Here is a 19311-nt window from a genome sequence, read left to right as displayed (position 1 = left end):
TCGCTATGACATGACTTCTTCAAACGAGGCTTGTGGAAAGTACTTAACGGTAGGCAGTGGCGTGGCTCTGTCCCTAGCATTGCTGCTGTCCATGGGCGAGGGTAACCACTCACCGTCAGGTGGGCTGTAAGGTCATCTGCCTACACGGGCAATAAAAAATAATAAAAAAACTGAAGAATGGAAGCATTTTATACACGCAATATCTACAGGTTTCGTAAGTCATTAAGCTGGTGGTAGACAGTCAGATTAACGTCGAAAATAAAACAAAACAATAAACAGGTATTCATAAATGAAACAACAAAAATTTATAATATTTTTTAATTTATTCAAACATTCAATGAGGCGAACATAGACAATATATTTTAATTTAATCAAACATATAGAAAATAATTAATTCAATTATTTATAAGCTTTTCGATGACTACCGAAGTCCGAGTACCCTCACATTTAGAGTCTCATTATTATCTGTTTTTTTTTTTATATAGTTAATATATCAATGGAAAAATGTAAAAATTAATGTTAATTAAACTCAATCAAGTTCTAGTTACAACAATTGTTACAGAATTCGAATTTTACGAGTTCCGATGGTCCACTTCTAAGAACAAGATATAACATTTAGTTTGGTAAATACAGAAATATAAATATGATAGACCATTGAAGGGAAGAGAAATTATTACAAAAAAAAAACACCATTACGTTCAATATCCAACAGTTTTTTTTTTCTCTTCGAAACATTCTTAACCTTACAACACCTTGAATGTAAATTTTATTTAATAAAAACGACATTTACAAAGCCTTCAAATAAATGTGTGCTAATTTATCTAATTTACACATTAACACATCTTATTGTCAATAATTAATAAAACATTTTTAATTACGATTACGTTAACTGTGGATGTTCATAAAAAGAATGTAATAATAATATTTGGCGAGTTGTGAACATAAATAAAATTACATATAGACGCCTTAATTTCGCTTCTTTTATTGTCATTGTTTTACGACGAAATCTTTATTCGTCGATTTTTTTTATTTATTGCTTAGATGTGTGGACGAGCTCACAGCCCACCTGGTGTTAAGTGGTTACTGGAGCCCATAGACATATACAAAGTAAATGCGCCACACACCTTGAGATATAAGTTCTAAGATCTCAGTATAGTTACAACGGCTGCCCCACCCTTAAAACCGAAACGCATTACTGCTTCTCGGCAGAAATAGACGGGGCGGTGGTACCTACCCGTGCGGAGTCAGAAGAGGTCCTACCACCATACAAATCGCGTTCACACTAACGTATATTTTCAACAAAAAAAAATTGTCTAATTTTATGTTTCATTTCACACAGAACGAATCTATGAATCTATAAAACCTGTTCATTATTCGAAAGAGTCGTCTAATATCATTATTATCCTGCCCTTCTCCCAGTCACCTGGGGTCGGCGCAACATGTTTTCTCCTTCCATACTCTTCTATCATATACCATTTCTTCGCTCACTCCCCTCTTACTCATATCGTCTTTCACACAATCCATCCATTTCTTCTTAGGTCTACCTCTTTCTCTATATCCTCCCACATTCATAGTTAACACTCTCTTACCAACCTCATTTTCATTTCGTCTCATGACATGTCCATACCATCCCAAACGCGCACTCCTCAGCTTCTCTGTCACAGGTGCCACACTAATATCATGACATTAAAATATATATAAATATAAATAAATATAAATAAATATTTTACTAACAATCACGTTACTAACAAAAACGTTGAGATAAAGCCGTAAAAGTAATTGTAATTATCTTTTCGTAAATAAACGCCGTGTGTGTCTGCGGTAGATGAGCAGCTGTCTTTATCACAATCGCCCTCGCCATTACATGAATATACAAGTATAATTGTTACGGGGTAGAGTCAAACGAGTTGGTCAAACGAGGTCTGTGTGTGACTCGTTGACATCCCGTATGTATTGTATGTATATTTTCACAATATTATGAGAAAATTATAAGTGCGGGAAATTGATACGATTCCACATTTAAATAGAGCTACTACGGCTATAAGTACAAAGAACAAAACTGACTTCTCCCAAATAAACGTAGTCGAAGTCAATTAAACACTACTAAGGATTACTCAAAAACCATTGGTCAGATCGTGATAAAAATTCAATAGAACCATATGATTATTCAAATAAAAAAAAATCAACTTCAAAATCGGTTCACCCAGAAAAAAGTTCGGATGTAAAAAGAAAACATTGACATTGAGAACCTCTTCCCTTTTTGAAAGCATTTAAAAATACAAGCCTTCAATCGTGAACTCTCAAATATAGATCGTTGGCTTTAAAAAAAAACCGGATTATTAATTTTCCATCCCCATTCTCGAAGGGTTTGTGTGTGAGCTGTACTTATTAGTCATCGCTAACAACAATAATAATATAATGAAAGTGTAGAATCCTGTGCGTCTGACTCCAGATCAGAAGGTTGCGTATTCAAATTACATCGGTGTCACCGGTAGAACTATGAACAGAATATCTTCCACCGAGGGGGTGAAAATGCTCGCTAGACTGACGGTCCGAATGTTGTTGTTCGGAACTTGTATATATGTGAGCTTATCTTGAAAATGTCATAAGCGAGATTCAAGCATCTGTCAACTCGGACTGAATATCTTGTGTTCGGTGATGGCTAACGCCACACCGGTATGTCTGAACATTGAATAAAAGTAATAAAAATAACAGAAACACCGGCTATTTTTTTAATAATTTTCCATCTTTGTTTGGACAAATCGCGCAATCTCCAGAAATGCTGAATGGATTTTCGCCGGTAGATAGAAATTAATTTGCAGCAGAATTTAATATTTGTTTCATAGAAATCAGCTATTGCCAAAATATTGAAAACATTATTAAATTTACTCTTGTAGATAAAAGTTACTACATAGCAATAGAATATTAATACGAAGGCAATTAATTATATCTCTCACGTTTTAGGCCCAAATCTCTAAACCAATTTTTACTTAGTTCCGTATGGGTATAACTTGAACGCTGGGAAATATCTTGCCTCCCACGACCGAGCACGGGTAATATATAGTGAAGTACATACATGCAGGCGAAAATGTGGCTGGAAAGATGGTGCATAACAAATAACTTCACGATAAAAACCACTACTTAAATATTCCAGTAATTTATCGATAAAGAACTGTCTTCTAATGAGGTCGGCTAGTTCGTTTGATTCAAGTTCATCATGATTCATCATGAATTTTGGAATAGCAAAAGACAAGGGGACTAAATTATTTTATTACAATAAAAATAAAACGAACTGGGAATAAATAGAGCAATACGATATAGATAAATAATAGAATAAAGAGGGGTAATAATATGAAGGTTATTATTTTTGTAATCCAAGATTATTTAATCGAACCAAGATTGAATGAGGTCACTAATCTATATACATAAAAGAAAGTCGTGTTAGTTACACTATTTATAACTCAAGAACGGCTCAACTGATTTGGCTGAAAATTGGTGGGGAGGTAGCTTAGAACCAGGAGAAGGACATAGGATACTTTTTATCACGCTCCCGTGGGACGCGACATAAAACGTGGTATAAAAAAACGCAACTGATATGGAATAACAAAATGCAACTGACAGCTAAACGTAATGTAGTCTATGGCTAATTATAGTAGAATTTTGAAGTTGACCGATTGGTGTGTTTGTTTCGTATTTATATTTATTGTGCCGAGATAAGTAATCATTAAGAAAGCCATGCCGCGACCAGCACGATCAAATCTTTCCCGACGAAGCCGTAATGCAACTAGGATTCGAAACAGTGCGAGTGAAAGGACTGAAGAAGAACAAGAAAATACAATAATAATAATACCAGCTAAAATACATGGCCAATAAAGTATCATTAAAATACTTGCTATTTTAATTTATATTAATTATCCAAATAAGAAATTGACCATGATAAAATCAAAAGTCTGCTCATTTATTGCCTCTAAGGCGGAACAAAGTTCGCCGGGTCATCTAGTACCTAATAAACACGCACAGTTAACTAAATCGATTTGTGTGACGTAGAATACAATGGTCACATTAGACAATATTTTAAGACTTAAGAAAACATGAATCCTTCATTAGTATAATAGAATAATTAAATATAATAGAATTCCTTCTTCATAAAGCCAAATAATCGTTACACAACAGGAATTCAATTTTCATTTAATTTTCTCTGTTGAGAAATTTCGTTGTCCTCAAGTGAGAACAACTATAAATTGGAGTAAGAATAATCTAAAACATTTAATTTCCTTATTCACATTATTTGTCAATGAAAATCCGAACCATCAGAGCAATTTTTTTTTATTATTGCCTTTGTAGGCAGACGAGCATACGGCCCACCTGATGGTGAGTGGTTACCGTCGCCCATGGACTTCAGCAATGCCAGGGGCAGAGCCAAGCCGCTGCCTACCGCTTAATACTCTCCACAAGCCTCGTTTGAAGAAGGACATGTCATAGCGCTCGGGAAACACCGTGGAGGGGAGCTCATTCCATAGCCGGATGGTACGTGGCAAAAAAGATCTCTGGAAACGCACTGTGGATGACCGCAGTGGCTCCAGGTAGTATGGATGAACTCTACTCCGGTGGCGGGCGGTGCGATGGTAAAAAATACCATAACTTGTTTTATTGGCTAAAAATTAAGCATTTTAATAATCTCTTCGGTATTCGTGTGTTGTAGACATACTTAAAACAACTTAATAATTTAATCTTGCGTTTTATTAAAGACTGTCAGTAGCTACTGACCACGAAAATTGTCAAGTATTCGAACGTTTAACATAATGATAACAAAAATGCTAGATTTAATATTAAAATTAATTTTAATTAAGTATTTTAAGCGAGACCTGAGCACACCGAATTCTAATACGTCCTTAATCTAAAATAAAAAATTGTTGATAGAGTCAAAAATTTTTGATGATTACCAAACTAGTAAATCCAACATAATTCCATTTTTTTTTATAATATCACACAATCTTTTTACAATAGCAAATAATAATTTTCTTAACCTACTCTAAGCCGCCGAACAATAAATATTTTTTTTCTTGTACCACTCCACCGTTAGCCGTCAATTTGGAATATTCTATCCGCAATAATCATTGAGCAAATTTCATTAAAAATTACACTTTTTTCAGTACTCATTCAAAGTACCAGAATAAAATGTGAATGAATATAATATAACAATTTTATAATTATATTGATATAATAAATCTTACACGATAATAAGTTCAATTGACATTCCAAATATTCAACGTTAATTACATAAAATTATTCGTCTAATAATATAATCTTTTCTTAAATTCTTATATCACTAAAAATGGTAAAGTCACCAAATGACAATCGCAATATATAAATAGCATTCGTTGAATGCAGTATTATATTAAATTCTACGACCATTTATACAAAATGCAAAATATCCCACAGCAATTTGATAAATTCTGGACCTCTAGAGCCTCTTCAAGCACCCTTCAATATTTTAAATACAATTTAATTATTAATTTAAGCATGTGTTATAAATTAATGAAGTCCAAAATATTTTAAAATATGTATGATTACGTATTACAGCAAATTAAATGTTTTTTTCTACCCTCCAATATGGCTTTTCCTTCTTGCCCGTATTTAAATTCTAATTTACCTACCTCATAAGTACATTTTTCTGGTTTCTTATTTCTTGGCACTCGTATCTATATCACAGATCTTTAATTTACATTCTCATTCTTATTAATTTACGTACTTACGTGTCTCTATTCAGCACCTTTCTGGCCTAAATTGGTACCGACTCGGTCTGATTAGAGAAGAGACAGCGGAGACAAAGTCATAATTTTATCTTACAAACCACAAATGGCAAAAGTGCCTATATCTTCGGTGGCATCATTTACTGTAAAGAATCAGGAGACTTTTATTCGATAATTCATTTACCAATTATCCCGTAGGACGATTACTTAGATTGAACTACAACTCGTCATTTCCCGTGCCACTTTTATCACACAAATAACTTTTGAAGCTATCGTGGCCCTGTTTGTATTCGTGATCGAAGAGCTTACTAATTGTGCCTTTGAGAAAACTCTTCGGTTGCATCAAACTTTCCAGTTTGGTTTCAATTGACAATTTCCTTTTTTTGTTTTCGCTTGAATACCGTGGGAAATCTAAAGAGAAACTTTGCCGTATCATCTTGTGTCTCACATAGTTCTTGTAATCGTTCTCAGCATTACTATTATCATTCATAGTGTCATCAGTAGCGTGTTCTTCAAAAGCTGTATTACCGTATACATTGGACGATGATGCTTCTGTTTCGTCATCTTTGCGACATGGCACTTTACTAAAGAGTAATCTTTCAGAATCCATTATGGTCAGTACAGGAGATTTTTCGTTGACGGCTCTGCAAGATTCACCGAACATATCAATTTTTCTGTTGCTGCTAGAATCGTCATAGGCGGACTCCCCTGAGCGATCAGTATCCGATACGGTCTTATTTTCTTGTATGGTACACAAATCCGGGTTCCTAGTATACTGCCTATGGTATTCTTGATTAGTAACATCAGATGCATCTTCGTAGAAGACTCTCTTGTCTTTCAAAGCTTTAGTTGCGGTTGATGAATTAGTTTCAGAATTAAATTTCGTATTATTCAGCGATAGTTTGTGAGCTGGAGACATCAGAGTATTATTATAGCCTCTTTCGGTGTGCGAGTTTTTCGATTTGGTATGAATGCCAAATATACGTTTGATAGATTGACGAAACTGTAAAATAGACAATTCAAAAATAAAATACCCGTAACTTTTTGTTCAAAATACTATTTGCTATTTCAAGAGCTTACTTGTGTATTCATACCGACGTAGATGAGAGGGTCATAGCATATAGAACTCTTCGCTACCAGTGCCGGTATCACACTCGCCCCGGGCGATACCTATAATTATATAACGAATTTTCAAACTTTCTATGTAAAGAAAATTATGTTCAATTGAGGTCAACAAACTTAAATCTTTTACTAAAACACATTCAAAATTCTGTTGCCTAGCACTACCCTATTTCTTCCGTAGCATTTTATTAGGATTATATCAGCGTACTGCTATTGTCAACTACGTATTGTAAGCCCGCGCGAGTAGGTACTCGTTCTGTTTTTAAGGCGATACAGCCGATATACAATTGAGAATTTGACCTCAAGTCGCCAAGCTGATGCCGGCATTCACCTTGTGCAAAGTGTACGAATCCACAACAATTCAATATGAAACTAATTTATCTGTACTTCATGCATTTTCTCTGTCCCAGAAATAAATTGCCAAGGGTATTTTCACGTGTCATCTATTGTGTGACCAGGATTCTCTAACATTAGATTTGGCCACTCAGGCTTGTGAGTAACACGCACTGAATATCAATAGTTTCCGGCAATTGAAATAGCCGTGAGCTAAAATAAAGGGTTCGTAATGAGTTCTCGAGAGATCGGTACACTTGGAATCGTTAATGAGTTTTAAGAATTCTAGGAATGTTGAAAACGCCACTTATTAACGCCAACTTTTAGCATCCTATTGAAATTCCGTCACGGAATGTTTTTTTCACTCATTTTATTAGCTTAACTGTATCTATATACGTATCTATGTAAGAAAATCTTTTAACGGCATTTTCACCAAGTTAATTTTTTTCGATTAACTTGAAAAAAACACGTATCAAAGACGGATGAATTATTATAATTTTATTGATAATAACAGATCACAAAGAAAAAACGTTAATTGTTTTTTCCGCTTGTTATTGATGCGTGTTTTATTAAGTCTGAAACTATTTTTTATATAACCTATTATTTACCGTACGTTATAAATATAGTTGTACATGTTTTTGATAGTGCGTATTTCTCTTTTATCTTCCATATAAAAATATATATTTTGAATGTATTTTGAACGCAAACAAGAAACAGACATTCAAACATAGGGTTTTCAAACCACCATGAAACAATGTTACTGACGATGATTTTGCAGACAGAGCGAAATGGAGGAAAAAAATAAGGAAAACGAACCCTAACTACCTTTTGCTATAAATAGCTAGGAAGAGAAAGAGAAACCACAATGAAACAAAAGAAAAAGCACTCATCCGAATTCGTAATTCAAAGAGAATAAGTTTTAATAAATTTGAATTAAAATTAGTGTAGAAAAAATGATTTTATTGTAAAAAAGCGTGAAGTGCTTTTTAGGATATTATCAAAATAACCCTTCTACCCATATCTGTTCATAAAATATTTATAACTACTGATACCGTGCACCCCACGCTTTTTTACAATAAAATCATTTTTTCTACTACTTTTAATTTAATTTATTAAAATTTATTTTCTATTTTTTAGTTGGATTTTCTATAAAAGCCTATGCCCAGCAGTGGGCAGATAAAGGCTGATGATGATGATGTATTTTGTTAGTTTTTTTAAACTATTATTTATTTTTTAGTTGAATTTCAATTTTTTCAATTTCTTTTTTTTAATTTTTTTTTAATATTCATTTGTCATCGGTCCCTAATAAGTATACCAAATTTCGAGTTAATCCGACGTTTTGAAGAGGATCAAAATCATGTTCAAAGATTCCGTTACATTCTAACATACATACTTCTGAACTAATAAAAGCGTATTAAAAAACGGTCAATTTACTTAATCCTTAGTTATTTTCAGCCCATTTATTCTACACTTTTAAAACACTCACAATGCCTTCAGTGGCGAACTGTTCCATCAGAGCAAAGAGAGAGTAGGGTGTCCAGGCTACGGTGAACGCGATGATCATTATGAAAACCATGGCGGTGGCGCGTGCTTCGGCTCGGCTCACTCGACCTAGACGCTGCGAGTTCTGTGAACAATAAATATTATTAGACTAACTGACCCGGCAGACTTCGTAGTGCCTCTATCGATAAATAAAAGACCTAAGCTTTTGTATAAAATAAACTTAAAACAAACAAAAGGAATCCGTCCGACGGGGGACACATCAAAAGGAATACAAAATTGTTATTTTTATTTAATTCCGAGCATTTTCATTCATTTATCTACCTTTTAAACCTTCTCTGGACTTCCACAAATCATTTAAGACCAAAATTAGACAAATCGGTCCAGTCGTTCTCGAGTTTTAGCGAGACTAACATACAGGAATTAATTTATATATATTATTATATAGAAGATATATTTATGACAGGCCCAAGCAGCATTACTGTAATTAATAAACACCAAAAAGTACATCAAGCTTGAAAGATTCGAAATTTCAAATAACGTTTAAATAACGAACTATTCCACTCTATTTATTCTAAATGTAATTTTTAATAACAAAATTACTAAATAAGAATTAAAAAAAATAAAAACACGCGGCTGTAATTAGCGTTTTACAAGGAAAAAAAAGGTTTTAGACATGATAGTTCGTTCTAAAGTAGGTATATGTAAAAATAGTTTATTATAATTTTAAAATAAGTCTTAAATTATTGTGAAACCTGTTGTCTCCTGTTTTTTTTTTTTCTTAATCACTTTGCTTTTGTCAAGCTATTATCGTCTTATATCAATGGGTATACTTTGAGAATAACTGATCTAAGATGAATTATGCCGATTGATTAAATTCAATACACGTATATCATAAATTTTTCTAGGGCTTTTTGTAGAATCAAACACCGCTGTGACATTTAGGCGTTAGAAAGGCTAGTTACTGTTTCTGGGGAAAAGGTCAGTTTTTTGGAATGATATCAGGGCAAACACTAAGCTTCGTCATGCAGGCAGGTACCAGATAGGCTATTTTGGCTCAAGACACACATACATAATGTTGAACAATACTAAATCCATTAATAATTTGAAGTAAATGTCGTCGCCAATCTCTAGAGACGACGTAAAATTTTATTGAATTAGTCTCTGCGTAAGCTAGTCAAGAAGAAACTACAGATTTATTCTTACAGTTCTTATGAAAAATTTATTAAGCCAATTAACTTACTACTTAATAGTATTAACTTTAAATAAGAATCCATAATTACCTAAACTCTGCATAGAATTTAGTTCTCGAAACGAAGAAATTTAAATTCAAATAATTTTGAGAGTACAATATTTAGGTGCGAATATTTTGTTTTGCATGTCACGTTTTTGTCGCGATGGAAGTTTAATTCAGTCTGTGTTTGTTCGTGAATTATTAATGTACAAAACGTTGCTTTGCTTTAAAAAAATGTAAGTCGACCTCAAATCGTTAGATGTCTGAACTGGAAAATTTAAATTGTGAACAGATCTGTACACGTGGGCATTTGTGCATACCTACTAATTTTTATTTTTATGAAGAATTACTGCTGTCCCGAAGGCCTTTCCAGTTTCATCAGAATACGTGGGCGAGCAAAGGCTCAGTCAGGATTGCTAGCAGTCTGTCAGTCAGATTTTCTAACAGTTACCCGAGCGCCTCCAAAGGAGACCCAACAACTCAAGAGCGCCATGCATACCACTCTACACAATGGCCCCTTTTAGGTGCTTACTAACAGGGGACAGGTAACAGCCCTCAGGGTCAGTAGCGTGACGCTCTATGCAGGACAGCTGGCAAGTGGCGTGAAAATTTAGAGACCAATGCCTAGTACATGCCCAGCAGTAGACTGCTATAGGCTGATGATAATAATGAACAGACAAAAATTTTAAAATGCCAAAAAGAATATTATTTCCAAGCGCTGTATACACTTTATAATTCAGTCGTGATAAAGTGGAATACTAGATCGAAAGAAATAAGCGGCATATTTAGGTACTCATGCTTATTAGGAATATTTTTTGTATCTTAGTAATGGTTTGCTTTGATATTAGAGATATAAAAAAGAAATCGTAACATCCTTGCTATCAAAAGCAATTTATTGTGTTTTAGAAATCATAATAATAAAAATGACCTGTGATTACACGACACTTAAAATGCAAATATAGAGCGAGAGAGAGGAGAGGGTCAGACGGGCAAAGGAACATTAGAAGGTTGATAGGACCTCTTGTGAGTCCGCGCGGGTAGGTACCACCACCCTGCCTATTTCCGCCGTGAAGCAGTAATGCGTTTCGGTTTGAAGGGTAGGGCAGCCGTTGTAATTATACTGAGACCTTAGAGCTCTTATCTCAAGGTGGTTGGCGCATTAAAGTTGTAGATGTCTATGAGCTCCAGTAACCACTTAACACCAGGTGTGCTGTGAGATCTGCCACTCATCTAAACAATAAAAAAAAGTGGAAAAAGGAAGGGGGAGAGAGAAGGATTAAACCACTTTTAACACTTTTTGTTAAACCCACTTATACATTCAAAATATGAAATAAAAATGATTAAATATGCTAAATATGTACAGTTACATAATTTAATAACTAATTGCGACGAATTTGAATTAAGCAAAAAAACATTTGAAAGATCTACCTCTTCTCTTTAGAAGTCACAGGGTCACACTACTGAAGCGTTAATACTTTACGTAAATAATAAACGAATTGGAGCTTACTCGTTTCAAGGTCCTGATGATGTTGACGTAGCTGAAGGTGATCACAGACAGCGGCAGGATCTGTCCCATAGCGAACAGGAACATGATGTACGTCAAAGTGTTCGTGGATTGCTCGTGCCAATTCACGGAGCAACTGCAACAAGAAATCTTTATATACCTAACACCGAATGCCAATATACAAAAACTTTTTTCTATTTTTATTTATTATTTAGTTGTTTTTTTTGTAACCTTAACTAGTAGGTGAGCTCACGGGGCTCAAACCTGACGACGTTGCAAACACGAACCCTAGCAAGAGTCGTGCTTCGCGGAATCTACCACCGGATAGGAAACGCGACCCACTGAGAAGATCCGGCGACAAACTCAGTCGGCTGCGTCTGAGGGTTAATTTACTCGTCGAGCCCTTCGTCGCAAGCGACGGGTTCGACGAGTACGATGACCGGTGCTTGAGGTACCTAACAGCGTCGTTAGTGGATCGGGACGATCCGAAATGACGTGTTTTAGTTGGGTGAATGAGCTCATGGTCCACTCGGTGTTGACTGGTAAGGAGACCCATAGACATTAACAAAGTAAATGCAGCCTTGAGACATGAGTTGCAAAAAGTACAGCAAAAATACATTTTTGTAAACATACCTACATCATTTAGCATGAAAATATTTTCTTTCGTCTTTTTTAACCTTAACCCAATCGATTACACATCACGGCAATGCTATAGTATAAAATATAAATTCCTTAAGCATTCTGATGAAAATTTATTTGATGATATATATAAAAACAATCACTTCGTTTGTGATCATCACCTCATGTCAGTATTACTGGGATCCCAGTTTCGTTTTTTTATTTTTTATTCCTTAGTTGGGTGGACGGGCTCACAGCCCACCTGGTGTTAAGTGGATACTGAGGCCAATAGACATCTACAACGTAAATGCGCCAACCACCTTGAGATATCAGTTCTAAGGTCTCAGTATAGTTACAACGGCTGCCCCACCCTTCAAACCGAAACGCATTACTGTTTCACGTCAGAAATAGACAGGGTGGTGGTACCTACCCGCGCGGACTCACAAGAGGTCCTACCACCAGTAAAATCGAGTTCCCGCTCGATGTCACTATTTTTGTACAGACTTACCTAATATTGGCGGCCTCGTTGACATAGTTTCCCCATCCCAACAGCGGCGGTGTGGTCAGTGCCAACGAGTACGTCCAGATAAACATGATGGACAGAACCGCTCCTTTCGAACTTAGGTGGCGAGAGGTCAAAGGCCTGGTCACCATCAGGTATCGCTCAAAAGATATGACCGTTAACGTTGTAATTGAAGTTATACCTGTAAGTAAATAAACTGTTGATATACTTTTAAATGCACTGGAAATTGGAACTTACTATAAACTAGACCGAGACTAATCTGTAGAAAGTAATTTAAAAAAATGACCTTTTTTTTATTGCTTGGATGGGTGGACGAGCTCACAGCCCACCTGGTGTTAAGTGGTTACTGGAACCCATAGACATCTACAACGTAAATGCGCCACACACCTTGAGATATAAGTTCTAAGGTCTCAGTATAGTTACAACGGCTGCCCCACCCTTCAAACCGAAACGCATTACTGCTTCACGGCAGAAATAGGTGGGGCGGTGGTACCTACCCTTGCGGACTCACAAGAGGTCCTACCACCAGTAATGATGCTACTTAAAATAGATTTATTCATTAGTTTATTTACATAGGAAATTTATAATTAAACGCCTTTTACGCTATTACAATATTTTTTTATATTACTTTTAAAACTTACTTATAGAAGATTTTTTGCTGTTTAGTTCAGCTAGCTACAAAAGCGTGTTTTTAAACTGTTACTTATTTTTTATTCTGTAATTATGTTAGTGTCATGGTAAAGAAGAATGAATAGGTTTTGTAGTTAATCAGGCTATTAGGTCGTTCTGTGATTTATTTCGGAATCTAAACAGTTCCTCCAATGTATCACTATTGCATAGGACTCTCTCTGTCAACTTTGAGCAATCAAGTCCTTGTATCCAATGACAGGTTCTGGGACTACGGAGGTTTTAACGGGAAATTAGGGTTAGATTCCGGAGAAGGAGTCAGAAAAACGGCTATCAAGGCCAAGGAAAACAGCTTCCGCGTACATGCTTGCATACGTGACATAAGATCTGATTTAACCGTCCGTACCGTGGTTCGTCCGGAAGATCCTCATCAGAGAAATCTGACAATTTTATTAAATTATTAAATTACCATCGGTTCTCGATAAATTAGCGAAGTTTTAATTCAATTCGAGCTTTTATAGTGTATGAAAATCACCTCTAAAGATTCCATTACATAGATAAATAAATACCAAGTTAATAAAGTCGTCCTAAAATAGATGTCGCCTCTTTTTTGATAAAAATTCTAAATTCATTTTCAATGATTTCTCAATCATAGTTGAAATGGTTTAAATAGATTAAGTTTAAAGCTAGTAAAATATTAAAATAATCGATACCTTTTTTTAATCTTGCCTTTAACTTTGACTTCCATTCAGCCTAGGTCATGGAATATATCAATGTAGGTACATAGACTCGAAAAGCACTTCACTTTTAACCCTTAGTGAAATAATTAATGTGTTATCTATATTAATACGTGAAGCAAAAACTTTTGAAAAAATTGCCCGGACCGAGGAGTATGAAATTTCCTATACTTATAGAGAATATAGAGAAGAAGTGCAGATTGCTAATTTTTTTTTATTCATAAAAACACATTTAATCAATAAAAAAAGCATTACACACACTACCATGTATTTAACACAACAAATACATAAAAATATACTCTTTGTTTACTGTCAATTTGGGAAGCTTTTGTTACTGTTTAAAGTCTATGGTCGAATTGAGAATAGATTAATATTGTTTGTCTAATTTATAATCAATTAGTATTATTGATCTATAGTGCAGTTTTGGCGAATACTGTGATTATATTATCGAATTATAATAATGTTTGACAATAGAACCATAATAATGTTGAAATTTACAATTTCAATTAATTATAGTCGAATTTTGACTACTGCGTGGCCACTAGTTTAGACTAAATACAGACTTAAGTCGCGTGTTAATTAATTTTGAACTAACACTAAAGTACGGATAAGTTTATTATTTCACACCAGTGCTTCTCACACTGACTTAGACATACTTTGGATGACTGCGTATTTCCTTTCTGATTCCCGAAACTAATTCATTTCCGAAACTCGAGAATGAAACTTCTTGTTGTCTTGTATTCTTAGAGTCGAGGCTATGTTCATTAATATTAAAACATAGCAACGATGATATTAGAAAAGTCTTTGACTTAGTTCGATTGTTTTATTGAAACTAATAATTTATAATCATTACAGTAGCGTTTTCTGTGTTATCATCATATTAGACTTTTTTACCATCTTCAACGCAATATATAAACGGTTTTGTTTTTGAATATTTTTCAAATAGTACTTTCCGGTTTTTTTTTTATTGCCCAGATTTGTGGCCAAGCTCACAGCCCACCTGGTGTTAAGTGGTTACTGGGACTCATAGACATCTACAACGTAAATGCGCCACCCACCTTAAAATATAAGTTCTAATGTCTCAGTATAGTTACAACGACTGCCCCACCCTTCAAACCGAAACGCATCACAGCAGAAATAGGCAGGGCGATGGTACCTACCCGTGCGGCTCACAAGAGGTCCTACAACCAGTAATTACGCAAATTAGAATTTTGTGGGTTTGATTTTTATATTACACGATGTTATTCCTTCACCGTGGAAGTCAATCGTGAAGATTTGTTAAGCACGTGTTTCATTAGAAAAATTGGGTACCAATTTTTGCCAGCGGGATTCGAACGATTCGAAAATTTATATCATAAAATTACTTACAAAAGATAAGCTAAGATTGTTTCGCCAGTTCTGCTTAGGACGGCAGAACGGCTAGTACATTTCACTTACGCATGTACGTAATATGACATCTGAGATGCTATAAATGGTTCTGATCTTACAAACAAGGCAAGACATCATGATATTCCTGTTTGATTTCATTCGAGGAACTTCACTTATGTGAAACAAGCCAAAACAACAAAGAATAAAATACGCCACGACACATTTCATTTACAATATACATCGCGTTGAGAACGAAAGCTGTTCTTAAGTTCAAAGGGATTCCGAAAAGTACGATATGATTGGTGTTTTCTTATGTAGTTTTTTTAAGTAAAATTTCCTTCGTAGCGGTTTGAGTCAAAACCGTGTCAAACCTTTTTTCTGGGGAAAATTACGGCGAAATTTGAAAATATATATACAAAATGTCGTGTATTTTTCATCACATTGGTTTATTATCATTTATATTTATTAATTACTTGCTGACCCGGCAAACTTCGTAGTGCCTCAATCGATAAATAAAATACTTAAGCTTTTGTATAAAATATACTTAAAAGAAACAAAAGGAATCCGTCCGACGGGGGACACATCAAAGGAAAAACAAAATTGTTATTTTTATTTAATTCCGAGCCCTTTTTATATATCTACCTTTTAAACCTTCTCTGGACTTCCACCAACAATTCAAGACCAAAATTAGCCAAATCGGTCCAGCCGTTGATGAGTTTTAGCGAGACTAACGAACAGCAATTAATTTATATATATATATCTTCGATCAACAATAGTTAAAATTGTTGATCGAAGATATATATAGATAGGTATTTTGTATGCGGTTGAAAAATTCGATTTTCTGATCTATTGATATTTATAGATAAAAATCCCTGTCGGATATTATTATATTAAACTTCAGACGTTCCTACGAGAACTGTTTCCTTTCTCCGTAAGCCTAAAATATTTATAGCCGATAAGTAAGCCCTATTATTCATTTAATTTACGTTAGAAAAGTTTCGTGATTACTTACTCTCATTTTAGCGCGATTCAATGATTAAATTTATTAAAAATTTAAATTTTAATGTAAATAATATATTTTACCGTTACAACTCTTATAGGTACAACAAAGTAAGATTATTTGAAATTAAAAAAATTAATAATTTTGTGCAGCGACCGTCGCGTGCGCGTTATTAAATTTTTCGAACCTCTCTGTCTTTTTACGAATCCTGCGCAGGCGTCAGTCGCACGGCGTTGTTCGATACTTTATGGTTCCGCTTAGCGTGCGAGGATGAATTATTTTACTTCGGTTCCGCACGTTACAAAATCTTAATTTTTTTAATGCATAAAATATTAGTAGTATTAACGGTTCCGAGTTTAGAAATCGATCGCCGCATTCTAGAACCTTCGGGAATAGGTATACGTATTTTGAAATTTTCAGTTTTATTTTCGAAATCACTATTGACACTACATAATGGTTGACTCCGACTCGGCTGTATGTGGTAACCATAGACTATAGTTACCACATTGTAAATACCCCACCACTTAAGACATTCCGATCCGGTAGTAGATTCACTTGCGAAGCAGCTGCTCTTGAGCTGTTAAGTCCTTTGGAGGCGCTCGGGCAACTGTTAGTAAATTCCACCCCTCCTGACCGAGCCTTTGCTCGTCCCCCTGTCCTGGTGAAACTGGAAAGGCCTCAGGGCCACAAGTAACCCTCATTCATAAAAAAAATCAAAGTCTCATTATTACATAATAATACAAACTTTAAGCTGAATCTGACGAACACTGCAGGTCTAGACAGAATGACTACTTACTCATACGGGTTAATTGTACGCCATTAGCTCAATATATACCAGTTGACAATCGCAGTACCTACTCTGAACAGAATAAGTATACACAGTAAGAGTATACACAGAGAAAGATTTGTCCATTTTTCGGTGAGCCCTATGATTTGGACCCGGTACCTCCTACTGTTAAAATCGGGTTGATGTTTTTTTTTCGGGGACTTTCTGGTATATAATTTTTGAAATGCTACTGAAACTTCGACGTAATTTCTTAAAATATACAGTGTTTTTATTTTCATGATATCTATCGTGTCGGATATCCGCTAAATACCGGATAGGCTTGCGTGTACCTATAGCGATAGAAGTTACTTTTGTTCATTAAGAAAAACATGTTATTTGAGCATTACGCAATATCATAATTATAGTAGACGTACCTTAATTAAAAACTAATTGCTATAAAAACAAAACTAAAACGAAGAGCTCTTATTTACATTTAATTAAGAAAAGGTTTATACGATTTAATGATGAATCATAACTTGAAATAACCTTTATTATTATTATATGTCTAAATATTATTGCGTCGTGTATTTCATTATTTCATAAATTCATCTATTATTGTTAGCAAGTCCGAGAAATAATTTAAAATTAAGCTGATTTCGATAGACTGGCCGATCCGTCCGTCGGTATCAGGATCTTCGAGGCTATTCTGCGATTATCCCTTTGCTCGTAGACTAAGTGAATAATACTTATTTCAAAACCCTAGCAGATGTGAAGAGATCTCAACTTTCAAAGGAGACCTTGCAGAATGGGATAGCGAATATTTCTATTTAGACAGATCCGCAATGACTTCCATGGTGAATGAATAATATCATGTCATAAAAATCGAAGCCTCGAAAATTTTGATTAGCGATTTTACTGGTGGTATCGCATCTTGTGAGTCCACATGGGTAGACTCTTCCCATTACTGCGGCAAAGTAATAATTTCTTTAGGTACGAACTTTGGGGCAGCCGTTGTACTATAAAAAAACTGAGATTTATTATAGAACTGATGTCTTGAGGTGGGTGGTAGCATTTATGTTGTTGATTTCTATCGCTCCAGTAACCAATTAACACCAGCCGTGATCACTTTGATTGGAACAGAGACATTCTATCTTCGGAGTTCTGTTACGAAAGCGATTTATAGAAGTATTATTGCACCCCCTTCAATATACTAGTGGATTTTTATTTTTATACGGCCCATCTGATGGTGAGTGGTTACCGTCGCCCATGGACTTCACAATGCCAGAGGCAGAGCCAAGCAGTCGCCTACCGTTAAACTGTTAGCACGCTTATGTCTGTTCGCTTGTATGGTGTTTGATTATCTGATTGATGATTGTAATTTGCAAATGAATTGAAATGTCACGAAAATAAGTTTTTTTTTTATTGCTTAGATGGGTGGACGAGCTCACTGCCCACCTGGTGTTAAGTGATTACTGGAGCATATAGACATCCACAACGTAAATGCGCCACTCACCTTGAGATATAAGTTCTAAGGTCTCAAGTAAGTTACAACGGCTGCCCCACCCTTCAAACCGAAACGCATTACTGCTTCACGGCAGAAATAGGCAGGGTGGTGGTAGACTCGCGTGGACTCACAAGAGGTCCCGCCACCAGTAAGAAATTTTTGTGTTCCCAATACATCGATCGCTAGGTGTAACTTCTGCTCGACGCCTTTAGCTCTAACACTAGGAGCAGGCTTAGGGACTGCGGTAACTGTACTCGTCGAACTCGGCAAAGAGTTCGACGTGCAATGTAACCTAAACATTAGCCCGCTGAGTTTCTCGCCGGATCTTCGGAACGGCTGCCCCATCCTTCAAACCGAAACGCATTACTACTTCACGGCAGAAATAGGCAAGGCGATGGCACCTACCCGTGCGGACTCACAAGAGGTCCTACCACCAGTAATTACGCAAGTTATAATTTTTGCGGATTTGATTTTTATTACACGATGTTATTCCTTCACCGTGAAAATCAATCGTGAACGTTTGTTGAGTACGTATTTCATTAGAAAAATTGGTACCCGCCTGAGATTCGAACACCGAGTGCATCGTTCAACACGAATGCACCGGACATCCTATTTAGGCCACGACGACTTCAAAAGATATGCTTTAATTCGTTTTAAAACATGAATTCAATGAAAAACAAAAAAAGAGAAATTAATTTTGTTTTATATATTAACTCGATGGC

At 35.3% G+C, this 19311-nt stretch overlaps 1 protein-coding gene across 1 annotated transcript in view; it reads right to left on the bottom strand.

The window, feature by feature from the left end:
• Positions 1-304: 304 nt before the first annotated feature.
• The window catches only part of LOC101740290 (parapinopsin), an 87162-nt gene continuing 68155 nt past the window's right edge, over positions 305-19311 (bottom strand). Inside the window, exons 4-8 of the mRNA XM_021349362.3 lie at positions 12573-12768; positions 11450-11582; positions 8695-8835; positions 6834-6923; positions 305-6756 (exon numbers count right to left, since the gene is read on the bottom strand). Of these exons, the coding sequence (XP_021205037.1) occupies positions 5971-6756; positions 6834-6923; positions 8695-8835; positions 11450-11582; positions 12573-12768 (1346 nt within the window). The 3' untranslated portion in view covers positions 305-5970. The remainder of the gene's footprint in view (positions 6757-6833; positions 6924-8694; positions 8836-11449; positions 11583-12572; positions 12769-19311) is intronic.

This window comes from Bombyx mori, chromosome 18, assembly GCF_030269925.1.
Source record: "Bombyx mori chromosome 18, ASM3026992v2".
Taxonomy (NCBI): Eukaryota; Metazoa; Arthropoda; class Insecta; order Lepidoptera; family Bombycidae; genus Bombyx; species Bombyx mori.
This window is presented reverse-complemented; position numbering and strand designations above follow the sequence as displayed.